Raw genomic sequence first — 17059 nt, 5'->3', positions numbered from 1 at the left:
CCACGATTTATTTAGCCGATGTAACACTTATCACATTTGAATATCAGTGACTACATTAATAAGTAAGGTCACGCCAGAGATGGGCTTAACACATTGTACCCACGTGGGGAGTCGAACCCGGGCCTTCGGCGTGATAAGCGAACGCTGTAACCACGAGGCTACCCCACAGCCGACGTGGCGACTGGCGGGATGAGGTCGTAAGGCTCGCTAATGCATGTTATCGTATCCTAATTGTGAAGACCGATGCTCATGATGCCAATCACTGGATTGTCTAGTCCAGATTCGATTATTTACAGACCGTCGTCATATTGCTGGAATATTGCTGAGTGCGGCGTTAAACATCACACATACAAACAAACTATTCCCACTACTAATGCTACTCCTACTGCTACTTCTACTACTGAGCGGTCGGGTAGCCTAGTGATTAAAACTTTCGCTCGTCACGCCGAAGACCCGGGTTCGATTCCCCACATGGGTTCTATGTCTGAAGCCTATAACTTGTGTCCACCGTCGTGATATTGCTGGAATATTGCGAAAACCATACTACTACTACTACCACTACTACTACTACTACTACTACTACTATTACCACTACTGATGTTAGTGTGTGTATTAAACATAGGGCAAAATCATATTTCCGAACATTTTGTGGAACAAGTGAAGCCCAGCCTAACAAGAGTGTCAAATGATCAGATCGTTATTGCAATCTACTTCCATACTATTTACGACTGGGTGATGTGGAATATAGGACACAAGACAAATCAAAATGTCAGCGTATTTTTTTATGACTGCGGTGAGTCAACCAGTCCGCTTTATCATCTCCCCGTGCCATGACAGTTATACGTCCAGCGTCTCCGTAGTAGCGCCAAGTGTAGGTCACCCAAATATTCCATCAACGCCAGGTATGTGTTTAATGTATGCACAACAAAGACCTTCTGCATCGCACTCGGGTTATGTCAACACTACCTGCCAGCCGATCTACTGCGTTCTATTGCTGCGCGTCTTACGTCAGGGGATGAGGCATTTGTTGTAACTCGTGGAACATGAGAGATTAATACCATTGCTAGGGGCAGATAGAAGATTGACGGCTTCACTCCAGCCACACCTGTCTCTTTGAAACGTGCACACCCAAGCTCCTCGCAGCGATAGCCCGTTCGCGGAGCTCCCTAAACTATCGCTGCCACCAGTCAAAACTCCCCACTGTGATAGGTGGCCCCAACCATGCTTGGAGTTGAACTCGCAACCGAATGACCGTTATGTTTACAAACAAGTGACGACTGTCGTGACGCCGAATACTCTTACCCCTGCTAAATTACTTTCTTTGTTTGTCAATTTGAATTTCTATTTCATTTAAACTATCATGTTATTGATATAGTAAGAATGTAAGGGAGAAATTGGTTGATTTTCCGTAAGTCTGCAATCTCGAATCAATCTGATTATACAAACAACAAAGTAAATTCATCTGGAAAACATGGTCAGTCGTAAACCTTTTCAAAATTCACTATGATGGCATTCCCAAAGACATCAACAAAAGTATGAACGTTACTACATTTGGGGTTAGAGGCCAAATTTCAAGATTCTTGAAATGGCCGCGCCCACACTGGTGGCAGCGATGTTACCGAGAGTGTAACGAAGGTGTCACGCGCTGGGAAGGAGCTTGCCTCTCCTTTTGACCAGTCACATTCCAATTCTCGTATCACTTGCATTTGCTTCAAACAAAATGGCGGCGCTCAGTCAAGACGATCTGATCAATAATCAAGATATATATTGTGATAAAACGAGTCTTACATCAAGTGCATCAACGTGAATACCTTCATTAAAAACATGAAAAGATTCAGAACATATCTGTTGACAACGAGTTGGCGGTGCACATGCTTTGCAAACCCTGCAATCGATCGAAATCTGCATGACAGTTTACGAAACCGGATTTCGAGTTTGTTGCGCGATTTTGATTGGACTACATAGACTCGTTAGTCCAGCCACAATATAACTCCATAATACCAGCCTAGTTCGACAAGGGTGGAAACTGGACTTTTATAGTCAGTTAACTCACTTGCTTCGGGAAGATGAGCTCTCTGTTGTCCCCAAAACTTAAAATAGGTCTATGTAAAGATTCCTATCACGTTTCCTGCACCAAAAGTATTGCCACATATCCTTTGAATATTGTAGTAACCGCAACTTTGCATTTTGTAACCTGTAATTGTAGGTATAACTATTTATTTAAATACGCCTACCGACAATGATTGAAAAAAATACTATTCTATGAATATTAGCTTCCGCGGTGATTTCGACGGGATATTTCCACGAGATGAGAGAAACATGATATTTCACGCGACACATGGAATATCCTTTTTATAATATACATTTTGTATAGTTGTTTTTCGGAAAATTAAATATTTCATTACAAATGAAGAAACTTAAAAAGTAGTTTCGCGTTTGCAAAATCTTACAAAATACATTTGTACAAACAAAAGTATAAAAAGATATTTAGGGTACTTTATTCTGTATCATACATTTCGATACATGATTCCATGCAAAATCAACGTTAACAAAAATATATTTTTGAAAACTACGAGACCGCTGTTGGAAGCGATAGAATACACGCTGGTCGAGTACATGTTACAAAAAAGGAGCTTGCGAATCGAACAGTCTCGATTGACGAGTTAAATGAGAAATTTACAGTTTATAACGAAACATATTCAAGAGAATAACAAACGACAAGAAGCGATATTAACTCCATAAATGACCATCTGTCATTAATTTGCCTTGTCATTGTGAAACTAACGTAAAAATGACGTCAACAGTTTGTGTACGGGCTAGACACTTATGAGGGGAGGTAACTCTTGAATGGCCAAAGTTCCGTCAAAGTGCTATGTTCACTTTGCTGGCGCAGTAAAATATTATGTGTTATCTTCTCTGCAATGAAAATATCACTTTTCTCAACTTCAGAAAATTCAGCTGTGTTCATTAAAAATGATCTCTTTACGGGCGAGTAATACATACCTTAATATATCAACTGCTAGATTAACAGCTAAAATGATGTAAAAAAAACTATTCAAGGCTATTTAGTAAACGTATTAACCATTGGTACGGCAAGCCTGTGTAGCCTGTGATAATTAAACTGCAAATGTGTTGCATAGTGAGTGAGTTTGGATCTACGCCGCTTTAAGCAATCTTCCAGCAATATCACGGCGGGGGCCACCAGGAATAGGTTTTTGCATTGTAATCATGCACAGATATTTCCCGGAAACTGCCAGACGGCGGCGTAGGTGATTTACAGCTGCCAGGTACCCGTAGATAGCTTCCTTCGTCCTATAGAAACATATCAAACACATATTGGACATATACACACTCTATTTACGTGCGACAAGTTGTACAAAATCATGTATATTTGCACATAGTTGTAAACAATCATGGCGGCTCCTACTCGCGTCGGTAACTTCTGTCTTTCAATGTGTCAATATTCCATTAAGAACCTATGAACAGTAGGTGCTTAGACCGACTCGGTAACAAATTTTCGTTTCTCACATTTTCATGTTAGGACTTGTGAAGCGCGACTACAATTCTCGCCACAAAGTTCAATTTTCAGAACTTCAAAATGTGTGTCAGAAAACTATTTCGGCAGCCATGGATCAATGGGTTACGTTATACCAACCATATATTTCAGCTATTATCAGAGATCTCGCGAGACCCAAGCTGTATGGACCTCAAAGTCCCGTGAATGCCAAATTGCACACGACTTCAGTTCGCACAACCAATCGCATACAAGTTGTACCGACTAGTTTTATAGTGTATTTGATGATATTTCGACAGTCTTGATTCTATTTTGAGGTCCCAAATCTAGCTTATTTACAGTCTTCAGAACGTGTTTCTTTGTCATTGTTGGTACTGTTGAGAAAAAAACTCATCACTTAATTTTATATGCCCGCCTGATTTATATATGATATTTACCTTGTAAGAGGAAGTCTCGTACCTCTTCACTGAGCGAAGAATTGTTTATCAACAGGCACTACAGCCCAGGAGACGGACTTATCCCCCCCTGTCACAGACGTCAGAACGTGGGCGTGGAATGATTACACCGACTATGTTATGGACAAACTGACATTGTTCGGCAGCGACATCGCCAACAAGGCCGTGGAAATGTATCCCCCGCTGTTGAACGTCACCGCAGAGTATCAACTCACAAGTCTCATTTCTGACATCCGGGTTACATGTCCAAATCATGTTTTAGCCAATGCCATGGCTGTTTCGTCTAACATGCGGGTGTATCGCTACATCGTTACGTCACATCCGGCACGACCTATCCATGCCTACGGTAACTTGTTTGCATCCGCCTATGCCTTTCACTCCTGGGATGGGATTGTATTCTTTGGCGGCCTCAAAATTTACTTTCCAGAGCCATCTAAGAAAAATCTTGATTTTAAGAGAAACCAACAAACCGAAATGGTATTTTACGCCCGAAATGGGTTTCCATATTCTCTGAATTGGCACCCCTACCCCTACACAACAGCATTGCTATCTCATGATGTTAATACCGTGCAGGCGTATCACTCACAGCAATGTCAATATTGGACTGATAAGGGCTTCTTCTCTTATGGGTGGATTAACTAGACCATTAGAGAAAGGGTACATTTCAATATGTATCCGACGTTACTTGGATTGAGTTGTCATCTGATATCAAATAATTGCATAGCTTAATTGCTTGAAGCATAAAATGCGTACAGAGCACAGAGCACTTTGACTTTATTATCTTTTATGTATATTATTGTTATCATAATCATGTACAGATTAAAATAAAAAATGCAGCAAAGAGGGTTTGGGTGATCCTGGCACAGTCAGGCTGATTGGGCTCATCATCAGCTCAGGGCCCTTGCCCCCTCTACACGCAGCCCAGACAGCGAATGGGACTTCTCACAGAAAGCGCTGTCTGGTCAAACCCAGCCAGAATGTTTCGGAGAATGTGAAGACTTGCCAAAACTGCAGCCTTCTGTATTAACCAGATTGTCAGACGGGCTGTATTCCTGGTAGCAAACCCGGGTACTCTCCCAATGTCAGTCAACAGATTGGGAGGTACCAAACCTAAGGCACCGAGAACAATGGGGTGTCGGACAACTTGGTACTTGGGATGCAAGCGTGACATTTCGAAAGCGAGGTCCGCATATTTGCCATGTTTTTCCTGAATCTTTCAATCACATTAGTGTCAGAAGGGACAGTGTTAAGTTTTAACCTTTTCACGAATCATTTATCTAAATAGCAATTGATCCCTACATCCCCAACATCCCTTTCTGGCCCCTTTCTGCTCCATGTAAATAATGTCATTGGAAGTGCAGTAGGATGACACAAGATCTGTAAGACACCCTGTGAATATTTCGTACTGTGTATCCAGACAAGTAATAGGGCGGAAGTTTGTAAGGACAGTCAAATCACCTTTCTTTGGAGGAAGTATTGTTCGACCTTTGCACAACCAAGGCGGAACATCCCCTGTATCCACAAGAGAATTTAAACAGTGAAGTAATAGTGTTTGGACGCAAGGAAACAGTTTCCAAAACCGGTTTAGAATACCATCAGGCCCAGGTGCCGTGGGTCTTTCTCATAATTGCCATTGGTTGCATTAAAAAAATGTCATTACATGTGAACAGTTTTTGTTGCTTTTTGAAAATAGTTTTCATATCCCACGTTCTCTTTCTTGTTGTCCAAACCTTTAACTTTGCCTTCAGAGAATCAAGAATTTTATTTAGAATTTTCTCTTTTGTCGACTTGTATTTATCAGACGTCTATGCCTTGTGGTTCATGAAAAAACAACTTAAGACTTCTGTGTTTCTTTCAAATATTTTTTCATAACAAAATATAAATATATAATCACAATGATTTAAACAAAAAAACATGTCTTGATCGGAGGGAACATGCATGCCCAATTTGAGCGTCTTCAGTCAAGAAGTATTAGAGTTATTTAGAGCATGGTAAAAGTGCAAAGATCCTTTCGCTGGAAAGGTCAGCTACAGGGTTACTGGGGGTCACAGTGTCATGAACATTGTAAGCAGTCCGTCATAAGAAAAAGATCCCTTTTAAAATTGTTGTACGTCACTTACATGCCTTGGAAGCTGAAGCAATGGATGCCTCAGCTTTGACAATGCAAGGGCTATCAACATACCAAGAAGCTAAATTTTGAAGTAGCTTGGATAACATACTCTCCACCACGCGATCGTTGTGACACAGTTATCCGATAACCACTGCGATCCAGGGACGTGATAGGTTTTAACAAGGCCATTACCATCACTGGACACCGGACTTTAGTACTTTGGCACGTTGTCTGCTGTCAGCGAACGATAACGTGACTTTGTCTCGTATCATCAACTACCTGCATCAGTCTGGAGTAGTTATCGAAGCAAGGCAACATGGCGTTAGGAACGGCTGTGCTGTTTGTGGCGTGTCTAGCTGCAGGTAAGATCACAAGAAGCAAATGCATCAGGTCGTTGGTCTGTTCAGTTTATTGGCTGCATTAGGATGCTCATGTTTTCGGTCAGTGGTTTGTCAAGTCCAGACTCAAATTTGAATAGAACACAGCGATATAGTTCGCTGGAATATAGTATATAGTTATAGTTGTTTTATAGTAGTAACAGTGTCAATGTGCGAAGTCGTTTTCTGGTGCCCCCAGTCATGATATTGGTGGAATATTGATAAAATAGCACTCACTCTCTGTTCAGTGTCAACTCCAACATTCAGTGCGGGGCATTGCGAGTTATTCAATTACTGGTTTGAATCGTCCAGACTCAGTTACCGGTATTTAAAAACCACCAATTCGTTATATATATTGTTTGTTGTAAGCAAGCAGCACTCCTCTGTATTCCAGCAACACATACGACAGCGTCCTGTAAATAATCGAATCTGGACATGACAAAACCATGATTATTTAGTACAATGATATGTCATAAGACGGATGTTTTCTTTACGAAGATTGTTTCCAATTGTCCATTGTGTAAAAAGTTCTGATTTGTGAAAAGATAGTATTGTTTTGGAAATTCAAGGGCGAGATAGAAAGAAAAGTGTTCAAACGAAAGTCTTTTTGTTGATTGTTACATAAACCTGTTACTATTCAGCAATTCCAAGTACAGATATAAAGTATGTTTATTATCAATCCGCGAGGTACTACTTCATGACGTTGCATAATTTGACCACTCAACTATTCTCCAAAACCTGATGATGTAACATATGTGTTACAGTCCAATGTCAGCGGTACGATCCTCTGTACAAAGAGTTGATGTCACGAGAGGCACAACACACCATCCCTGTCGACGGCAAGGACGAAACACTGAACGTGACAATAAACTTGACCCTGCTGAAGTTCACCTCGCTGGTGAGTCGCCCATACACGTACAGTACACATAGTATTTACACGCACATACACGTACAGTACACATAGCATTTACACGCCCATACACGTACAGTACACATAACATTTACACGCCCATACACGTACAGTACACATAGCATTTACACGCCCATACACGTACAGTACACATAACATTTACACGCACATACACGTACAGTACACATAGCATTTACACGCCCATACACGTACAGTACACATAACATTTACACGCACATACACGTACAGTACACATAGCATTTACACGCCCATACACGTACAGTACACATAACATTTACACGCACATACACACACATGCACACACACGCAGAGACGTATGAACACATGTTAGCGCACACTCTGGTACACGCACGCACACAAATACATCCAAGAACACACACACTGGTACACACACGCACACAGATACATACAAGGACACACGCGCTGGTACATACACGCACACAGATACATACAAGGACACACACGCTGATACACACACGCACACACGCACACAGATACATACAAGGACACACACACTGATACACACACGCACACATATACATACAAGGACACACACGCTGATACACACACGCACACAGATACATACAAGGACACGCACGCTGGTACACAAATGCACACACGCACACAGATACATACAATGACACACACGCTGGTACACAAGTGCACACACGCACACACAGATACATACAAGGACACACACGCTGGTACACACACGCACACACGCATACAGATACATACAAGGACACACACGCTGGTACACATATGCACACACGCACACAGATGCATACAAGGACACACACGCTGGAACAAGCACGCACACACGCACAGATACATACGACACACGCTGGTACACGCACGCACACAGATGCATACAAAAACACACACGCACACAGATGCATACAAAAACACACGCTGGTACACAAATGCACACACGCACACAGATACATACAAGGACACACACGATGGTACACAAGCGCACACACGCACACACAGATACATACAAGGACACACACGCTGGTACACACACGCACACACGCATACAGATACATACAAGGACACACACGCTGGTACACACATGCACACACGCACACAGATGCATACAAGGACACACATGCTGGTACACGCACGCACACACGCACACAGATACATACGACACACACGCTGGTACACGCACGCACACAGATGCATACAAAAACACACACGCACACAGATGCATACAAAAACACACGCTGGTACACAAATGCACACACGCACACAGAGACATACAAGGACACACACGCTGGTACACAAATGCACACACGCACAGAGATACATACAAGGACACACGCACATGAACACTTGTAATTACAAGTTCTCGAGGGTTAGCAGTTCTGTAGGTTCTCCTGATGACCAAGTAACTGGCGCAGCAATCTTTATTCTCCTGTAAAACTATCGAAACTCAAGTAGCACCAGAGAGGTCAAGTCTGTGTATCTATATTACTCTGAATGTCTACACAAACTGCAAGGGCGGATTGGGTCGTGTTATATGCTGGATAAAACAGGTCCTGATTTTAACAAACCGAGTTTCAATTCAAATAAGAATAAATGTGTCCAGTGAAACAATTCATTGTTAGTTGCGTCCCTCAGGCTTGCCAGGATCCTAACATACACCATTCAGAATATTACATCCTTGGTGTAGATTATTCTCTTCTTCCGTCCTTGTCTTCAGAATCTGAGGACAGGGGACGCTGTGCTGGACACGTGGGTCCACTATGAGTGGGAGGACAGCAGGCTGGCATGGGACCCCTCGGACTACAAGGGAATTACACTGATGAACCTTCCTCCTTCCAATATATGGACCCCTGACATTGTTCCCTACCGGGGGTGAGTACTTTAATGGAGAAAAAAACCCAGCGAATACTTAATTAAGGTGAGGTGAAATGGGGTTTAACGTCGTGTCCAAGATGTTTGCATATAGCGTGTGTGTGTGTGTGTGTGTGTGTGTGTGTGTGTGTGTGTGTGTGTGTGTGTGCTACGAGTCCACCAGTCCTTGTTTTAGCCCCTTAATCCCGGGCGCCAGACAGGATAACATCAAGTAACATCTGTTAGCGTCATTTCGTATGACGCGCCAGGGGAACCCCGGACCTTCCTCTCTCCGGGCGGCCGCTCTACCACTAGACCAAGGAGGCGGACGTGAATACTTTAAAAACTATATTACTCTATCAACCCGATTAATGAAAAACGAATACAATTATGTTCCTTCTAGCATGAAATTGAACATTTCTGGTTCTGCAGGATGTAAGATTTCGAATCTGGATCCGGCAAACCAATATTTGTTCACTGTAATAAAACCTTGCCCAATACAACTATGATGAGTGGGTTCTTCTGGTTTGTTTCAGACATACAGTCGTCACTGATGTGCCCGCGGTTGTACGCCATAGCGGACTTGTGTACTACATACCCCCAACCATCATCAAGACACGATGTGACGTATCGAGCTACACCACCGACGGCACCGTGAGGTGTAGCCTGAAGATTGGATCGTGGACGTATAATGGCAACATTTTGGACGTTCAGAACAAAGGCCTGGAGATCGACGTCTCTGAGTACCACCACGATGGCCAGTGGGACATCACCGAGCATTCCATGCAAAGAAGTGTTACCTTTTACCAATGCTGCCCCGAACCATACCCTGCTATCATGGCTTCAGTGACATTGAAAGCTAAAAGACATGGTCTGTTGGGCTGGAGTTTGTTTCATTGAAAAGGTTGTAGTAGTTTATAAAGAAGACATGAATCAGATTAGAAACCTGATACCATTTCAAATTATACGTACTCGAACCGTTTTAGGAATTTATTGGAGAATACGTTTAACAAGGTGTATCTGACTGGACTTTGTTGTTATATTCCGATTAACGTAATTCCCACTTACATGAATAAGTAAGTTATTGATAATTTCCGCTCGGAAAAGTGTACAATCAGCAGATTAAAGAAACAATAATAAAGTCATTTGCATGGATATCATGTTTGATTGTCCACACTACTGAGCTTCTTTTAGTGGCATTTAAAAGTTGGTGTGATGAAGAAAGACAATTTCTATGGATGAACCACTTCTTTATTACAATTAGTGCGGCGTTTCGGTGTAGATCCTACGATTCCAACGGGGGGCATACACTACTGAGCGTCAACTGAACACCTACAACATCACATACAACCAGAAGTATGTCTTTCATAAAAGACCAAAACTAAAAATATACTCTTCAAGAAACGAAACGCAAAGCCACATTTGTGTGAGGTAGGAAAATACATTTATACGAGGAACCATACACGGACGGTATTGAGCCAAAATGTCGTAGAGAGAACACTTGGTGAATGTAGTCATCTGAGTTATCGGTACATAGGAAACGTCCAAGGTGAAGGTCAGCTACCATCAATAACGCGTATGTCCCCCGATGGAATCGATAGCGGCCCAACATCTCCTGCCCAGTCACGAGACGAGTATGCGAATCACACCCTGGGGAATAGTAGCCCACTCGTCCTGCAACGCAAAAGCCAACTGCTGCAACGTCTGGGGTTGTGGTTGACGTCGGCGTAGCCGTCTATCCAATTCATACCACATGTGCTCTGTCGGGTTCAAATCCGGGGATCTGGAGGGCCAGGGGAGAACATCAACGTTGTTGTTGTGTAGACAGGCTCTTGTGATCCGTGCTTTATGCGGTCGAGGACGTGTGGTAGGAGAATGTCGTTGATGTATCGCTGAGCTGTAAGATTTCCCGGGATATGGACCAAACCTGTCCTGTCATGATGAGAGATAGACGCCCACATCATAACGCTACCCCGCCAAACCTGTCCACTTCCTGTACGCAGTTTCTGGCGTAATGTTCTCCACATCGTTTGTAGACCCGTGCTCTTCCATCCCCTCGACGGAGGCTAGGAGGCCATACCCTGTGTTCACGACACCAATGCAGTCGTTGTTGACGATGTTGTCGACTCAATATGACGCGTCGAACAGAACGTCCTGCTCGTAGACCTGCTGCTCTTAAACGGTTACGTACGGTCTGGTCGGAGATTCTGCGAAGTCCGGGTATTTGGGATGCGGTTGAGGTGGCAGTGGTCGTCCTTTCACATAGGTGGCGCAGTCGGATGTAGCGATCTTGGGCGGGGGTGATTACTCTTGGTCGTCCCGACCTTGGCCGATCACGTGTTGACCCATGCTGTTGAAACCGATCCCATAGCCTTGTGAATGTGCTGGGCGTTACATTGAAAACCCTGGCTACAGCTGATCGGGATTCCCCTGCCTGAAAGCGGCCTATGACGTTTTTTCTTCGCACTTCTGTTAATCTTGGCATGTTTTTGATCTGTCACTGTCACTGACGCAGATGCCAGGCAATCAAACACCCTGCACTTTGATACCGTTCATAGTGCTGCTGCACGTGCAGTACGTGCAGTTCCATGGCCCTTTTGTTAATACAATGGGTGCGTTTTTCCGAATCGTACGTGTTTCCCGACTAATGATCCATTTTGATCCGGGAAATTTGTCACTGCCACTATAACACATTAAACCTCTTCATTTTGCACCTCTTGCTCCGCTAATTTTGCTTTTATGGCCAAAAAAATCCGTTTTCGTCGGATAATTTGGGTTAAGAAATAAAATGATTACATATACATATATATATTAAATGATACATGGCTGTGTTAGTTCTCGGTTAGTTATCCTCTCTTTCTTTGTATTTTAGTGTGTGTGTGTGTGTGTGTGTGTGCGTGTGCGTGTGTGTGTGTGTGTGTGTGTGCCTTCCTCCATCTCCCTTGAATACTTACGGCCGCTACGCAGTGTAGTCGTGATGTCACGTGTCTATTTTGAGAACGCTGATAGGATGAGGCGGTTTATTACTCGTGGAAATTAAATTTCCTCTACCCTACCGGTCTATACCATTGCCTGACATTAAAGATATGTGAAGAGCCGGCAGCACAAGACTAATGCTCAAATGACAAGAATATGCCACCGGAACGATGTGAAAGCTGAACGCCCATTGGTCTAAGCACTCGCTGAAACAAGGCCTTGATTCGTTGGTTATAATTGGCGACCACACAACATAGCGGCCTTGTGTATTCCTCGTTGATGTAGGAACGTACTGTATACACGATGTGAAGTGTTGACGACGATGATGTAGGAACGTACTGTTCACAAGCCGTGAAGTGTTGACGACGGTGATGTAGGAAGGTACTGTAGACAAGCCGTGAAGTGTTGACGACGGTGATGTAGGAACGTACTGTAGACAAGCCGTGAAGTGTTGACGATGGTGATGTAGGAACGTACTGTAGACAAGCCGTGAAGTGTTGACGACGATGATGTAGGAACGTACTGTAGACAAGCCGTGAAGTGTTGACGATGGTGATGTAGGAAGGTACTGTAGACAAGCCGTGAAGTGTTGACGACGGTAATGTAGGAAGGCACTGTAGACAAGCCGTGAAGTGTTGACGATGGTGATGTAGGAACGTACTGTTCACAAGCCGTGAAGTGTTGACGACGGTGATGTAGGAACGTACTGTAGACAAGCCGTGAAGTGTTGACGACGGTGATGTAGGAACGTACTGTAGACAAGCCGTGAAGTGTTGACGATGGTGATGTAGGAACGTAATGGAGACAAGCCGTGAAGTGTTGACGACGATGGTAATGTAGGAATGTACTGTAGACAAGCCGTGAAGTGTTGACGACGGTGATGTAGGAACGTACTGTAGACAAGCCGTGAAGTGTTGACGACGGTGATGTAGGAACGTACTGTAGACAAGCCGTGAAGTGTTGACGATGGTGATGTAGGAACGTACTGTAGACAAGCCGTGAAGTGTTGACGACGGTGATGTAGGAACGTACTGTAGACAAGCCGTGAAGTGTTGACGATGGTGATGTAGGAAGGTACTGTAGACAAGCCGTGAAGTGTTGACGATGGTGATGTTGGAACGTACTGTAGACAAGCCGTGAAGTGTTGACGATGGTAATGTAGGAAGGCACTGTAGACAAGCCGTGAAGTGTTGACGATGGTGATGTAGGAACGTACTGTAAACAAGCACATAAAACGTTGCGATGGTGATGTAGGAAACCTAATGGCCGCGTCCACACTGGTGGCAGCGACGTTACCGAGAGTGTAACGAAGGTGTCACGCGCTGGGAAGGAGCTTGGTTCACACCCTGTCTCAGCTACCACTGCCGCTCGTCATGACGCCATCTTGATTTTTTTCTTTTCAGTCAGTCAAAAAGATAATCGACTTTGATTAGATACCAAATTTAGAGATATTATGCTTCATGGCCATAGACACTTCTTTAACCGGGGTAATATATAACTGTCAAATGGATAGTTACTACTCAAAAGAAGTTAAAGAACACCATATTGTTTAATATAAAAATGTAAATTTTCTAGGACCACCAGTTAACACAAGCATTGTCCTCCATATATGGAAAAGAATTATGGGAAGTTGTCGTGAACGACCATCCTTTGTAAACACTTCTTTGTTTGTGTATATACAAAAACATTTGAACATTATATCACAGCATGTCAACATATTGTGGGAAGAAAGCCCGATAGTGATGCATGTGTTTGATGTTTAGCACTTTAGTGAAACCCACGAGCACGGGAAGGTGCTGATAAACGAAACGTACTATTAGCTCGAGTCTGGGTTTCTCTCCCACGATCATAGGATCCCGGCAGGCCTAAGGGAAGCAACTCTGCTAATAGATGCCACAGACAACTAGACCATCCGTTGTCCCTCTGCTATTTTGGAGACCATGCACTTCAAGAGCTCTAGACCTCATCCTAGGGCCAGAGGCTAATATAGGCTATATGTAGTCTGCCGTCGGAAAACCAAACGTCAGCTCATGAGAACAACCTGTCTCGGTTATCTGACAAACAGATGTCAATGGGCACAAAAGGCAAAATAGCCGTGAAAATAAATGGATCACTGGAAATGAGGGATGACACCGGGTTAAGGCCATTTTAGGGTCGGATTACAATACTACAGATATGTTGGGAGTGTGAGTGAGTGAGTTGGGTTTAACGCCGCTTTTAACAGTATTCCAGTTATATCACGGCGTGTCAGCTTAATGTGGGAGGAAAGCCCGAAATGATACAGGTCCCAGACGTTTACCACTTTGGTGAAACCCACGAGCACGGGTATGGTGCTGACAAACCTAGAAACATTATCGGGGCGAACAGGGATTCGAACCCACAATCATAGGTTTGTGGCGTGCCAAAGGGACGCAACTCTGCACAGCTAATCACGGCGCCTTAGACGACTGGGCCACCCGTGCCCCCTTGATATGTTAGGACTAAACCGTATAATGTCACTGTAGTATTTTCCGTACTTGGAGAGCCAATCCCATCAGAACGGAGCATTCTTTAACATAAGTCCTGGAAATAACTTTGCAGTTCAAACTCTAAGGAGTCGTCATGGGACAGAGCGATGGGTTAGTCTAGTGGTTTAAAGACCCGGGTTCGAGTCCCCACATGGGTACAAGGTGTGAAACCCGTTTCTGTTGTCCCCAGCCGTGATATTGCTAGAATATTGCTAAAAGCGACGAAAAACCATACTCACTGACGTCACGGGACAAATGATCGTCACAATGAAACATTCACAAATAGTTTATTCCGAAAATGTAGGTACATGAGAATTATTATGAAAAACTAGACACAATAAGCAATGTTAATACATTTACCTCACACGATTAAACAAACACGCCAAGTCTAATGCCATCAAGTTTGTTTAGCTAATGATGACAATGTGATAAGATAAAATCACCAATAAAACCATTCTTTCACAAGATAATGGATTACTTAAGTCAACAATGACTGCATACACATACACTCACTTCTGAATCGGGTGCAGTGAAGGGACAGAGTAAATTCGTTCGTTCAAATACTGCACAGCAACACATTGCTAAGAGTTAGGTTGCTGCCAGCATTACGTTGTTTAAGGTGAGTGTCATAATATGAAGTGACAGTCAACAGAAAGCATTGATGACAACTTCTTTATTCTTTATTTTATTATGATGCGAAGTTTCGGTATAGATCGTACACCGTTGTCAACAATGTAATTTTTGTGGCAGGCTATTTTTGTTTTTTCAACAGTTTGAAGCATAATAATGTTTGAAATAATTTTAGGGGACAATTTATTTTGTCAATAAAATCCAGGCGCTTTTTCCAAGAATATCAAATGGTCAGTCCCCCAGGATCTATACCTAACAGTCACATCATAACAGAATAAGAAGTTGTCATCCATAAATTTTCCCGTCTTTACTGTTACTTAAGAATTCGGAAAATGTCAATCTAATAGTTAATATGAGGTGATATAAATTACCATAGATGTGGTTCGTTTGGGTATGTGCAGCGGAGAGATGACATCTCTGATTAGTTGCCCTACAGACAAAGAGGAACGCTTGCTAGGCAACGGATGTAAACACCACTCTCTGTACTTGATAGCGTCTCTATCACATTACACGCCATCAAATGTTAGTAATTCACAAAAACAGTGATCAATGTTCGTATGTCATGGTTCATGAATGATTTGCAATTAGTAAAATAAAATTCAAATATCTTTGTTTCAAACATCAGCTGGATCATGTTTTATATATACATATTTTTTAAGAATTTTTTCCCCGCCCAGTATAGTGTATATATGTAATATTTATTTATAATATAATGAGCGGGTTTCTCCGCAGGATAAACCCAACGGATAAAAACGATATCCGTTGGGGTCATATGCGGATAGAGATGCAAATATCAAAGGTTGGGACAACTTTCTCTGTTTACAAACAAACATGGCGTCGCCCTTGTCATTCGGTGATTGAGTCAGAATTAACCATCGGGAATCTGGAGAAACTACTGGGATAATTGCCATCATTATCAAAAGAACAGTCTAATATACTGAACATCAGTGTATAACTGTGGCGTAGCTAAGACATTTTACAAGTTTGGGCAACTTTGGAGACATAAATTGTGAAACAATTTAGCGAGGGCACGAGGCCAAGCCAAGCGGGATCAGTAGCTATATCTGTGCTTGTAGACCTCTGCGGCTTTGAACTATTTCCACAAATTAAAAAAGTTGGATTTGGCAGAAATATGTTTGAATTGTTACCTTGTTTCGTTTTGTCGCTGTGTAACGTACATCAGACTGCACTTCGTAACGTTATGACAGGATAGGACAGACTGTCAACAACCTCTGACCGTGGCCGTGACGTCACATAGACAAGGGTTAGAGTAGCTTCCCTTTGACGAAGGGCAGTTACTCTGGCGGACATACCGATGGATTGCCGCGAAAGGCAAGTAAAAAAAATTCGTGTAGGCAATTGTTGTTTTGCGTATATGTTGCTTCGCCACTGTATAAGAAACAAGTTTCAGTTGGAACTATACTGCCTACTGTCATTGTCCGACTGACACATCACTTACCCTGTGACGTAATATAAATTAATGCGCACATTCCAGGAAAACTTGCAATGTTTCTGTAATGTTTATGAGAGAAGGAAAGCGATTTTCAAGATCAGAATTGAAGAATGACATTATATGATAAAGAGGTTATCACGCTTGTGTATTTTGGGATGGTAAATATCCTGTAGTAGGAATAAACAATATGTATTTAGCTCGCCAAGGCTCGCTAAATACAACGTTTATTCCTAATACAGGATATTTACCATCCCCAAATACTCT

The 17059-nt window shown here is 42.8% G+C and overlaps 1 protein-coding gene across 1 annotated transcript; it reads left to right on the top strand.

Moving 5' to 3' along the window:
• Window positions 1-6284: 6284 nt before the first annotated feature.
• Window positions 6285-10384, top strand: LOC124149766 (acetylcholine receptor subunit alpha-L1-like). Its single transcript, XM_048386152.1, has 4 exons — window positions 6285-6441; window positions 7221-7354; window positions 9096-9250; window positions 9766-10384. The coding sequence occupies exons 1-4, from the start codon at window positions 6396-6398 to the stop codon at window positions 10127-10129; spliced, it is 699 nt and encodes a 232-aa protein (XP_048242109.1). The 5' UTR covers window positions 6285-6395; the 3' UTR covers window positions 10130-10384.
• Window positions 10385-17059: the final 6675 nt, after the last annotated feature.

This window comes from Haliotis rufescens, unplaced genomic scaffold, assembly GCF_023055435.1.
Source record: "Haliotis rufescens isolate VD_foot unplaced genomic scaffold, xgHalRufe1.0.p SCAF_6, whole genome shotgun sequence".
Lineage (NCBI taxonomy): Eukaryota > Metazoa > Mollusca > Gastropoda > Lepetellida > Haliotidae > Haliotis > Haliotis rufescens.
Note: the sequence above shows the minus strand (reverse complement) of the source record. Positions and strands in the feature narration are given on the sequence as shown.

Excerpts from the sequence above, each read along its gene's own strand:
- LOC124149766 (XM_048386152.1), top strand. The coding sequence starts at position 6,396 with ATGGCGTTAGGAACGGCTGTGCTGTTTGTGGCGTGTCTAGCTGCAG. Across the intron at positions 7,355-9,095 it reads TGCTGAAGTTCACCTCGCTG|AATCTGAGGACAGGGGACGC; the intron begins GTGAGTCGCCCA and ends CCTTGTCTTCAG. Across the intron at positions 9,251-9,765 it reads GACATTGTTCCCTACCGGGG|ACATACAGTCGTCACTGATG; the intron begins GTGAGTACTTTA and ends GGTTTGTTTCAG.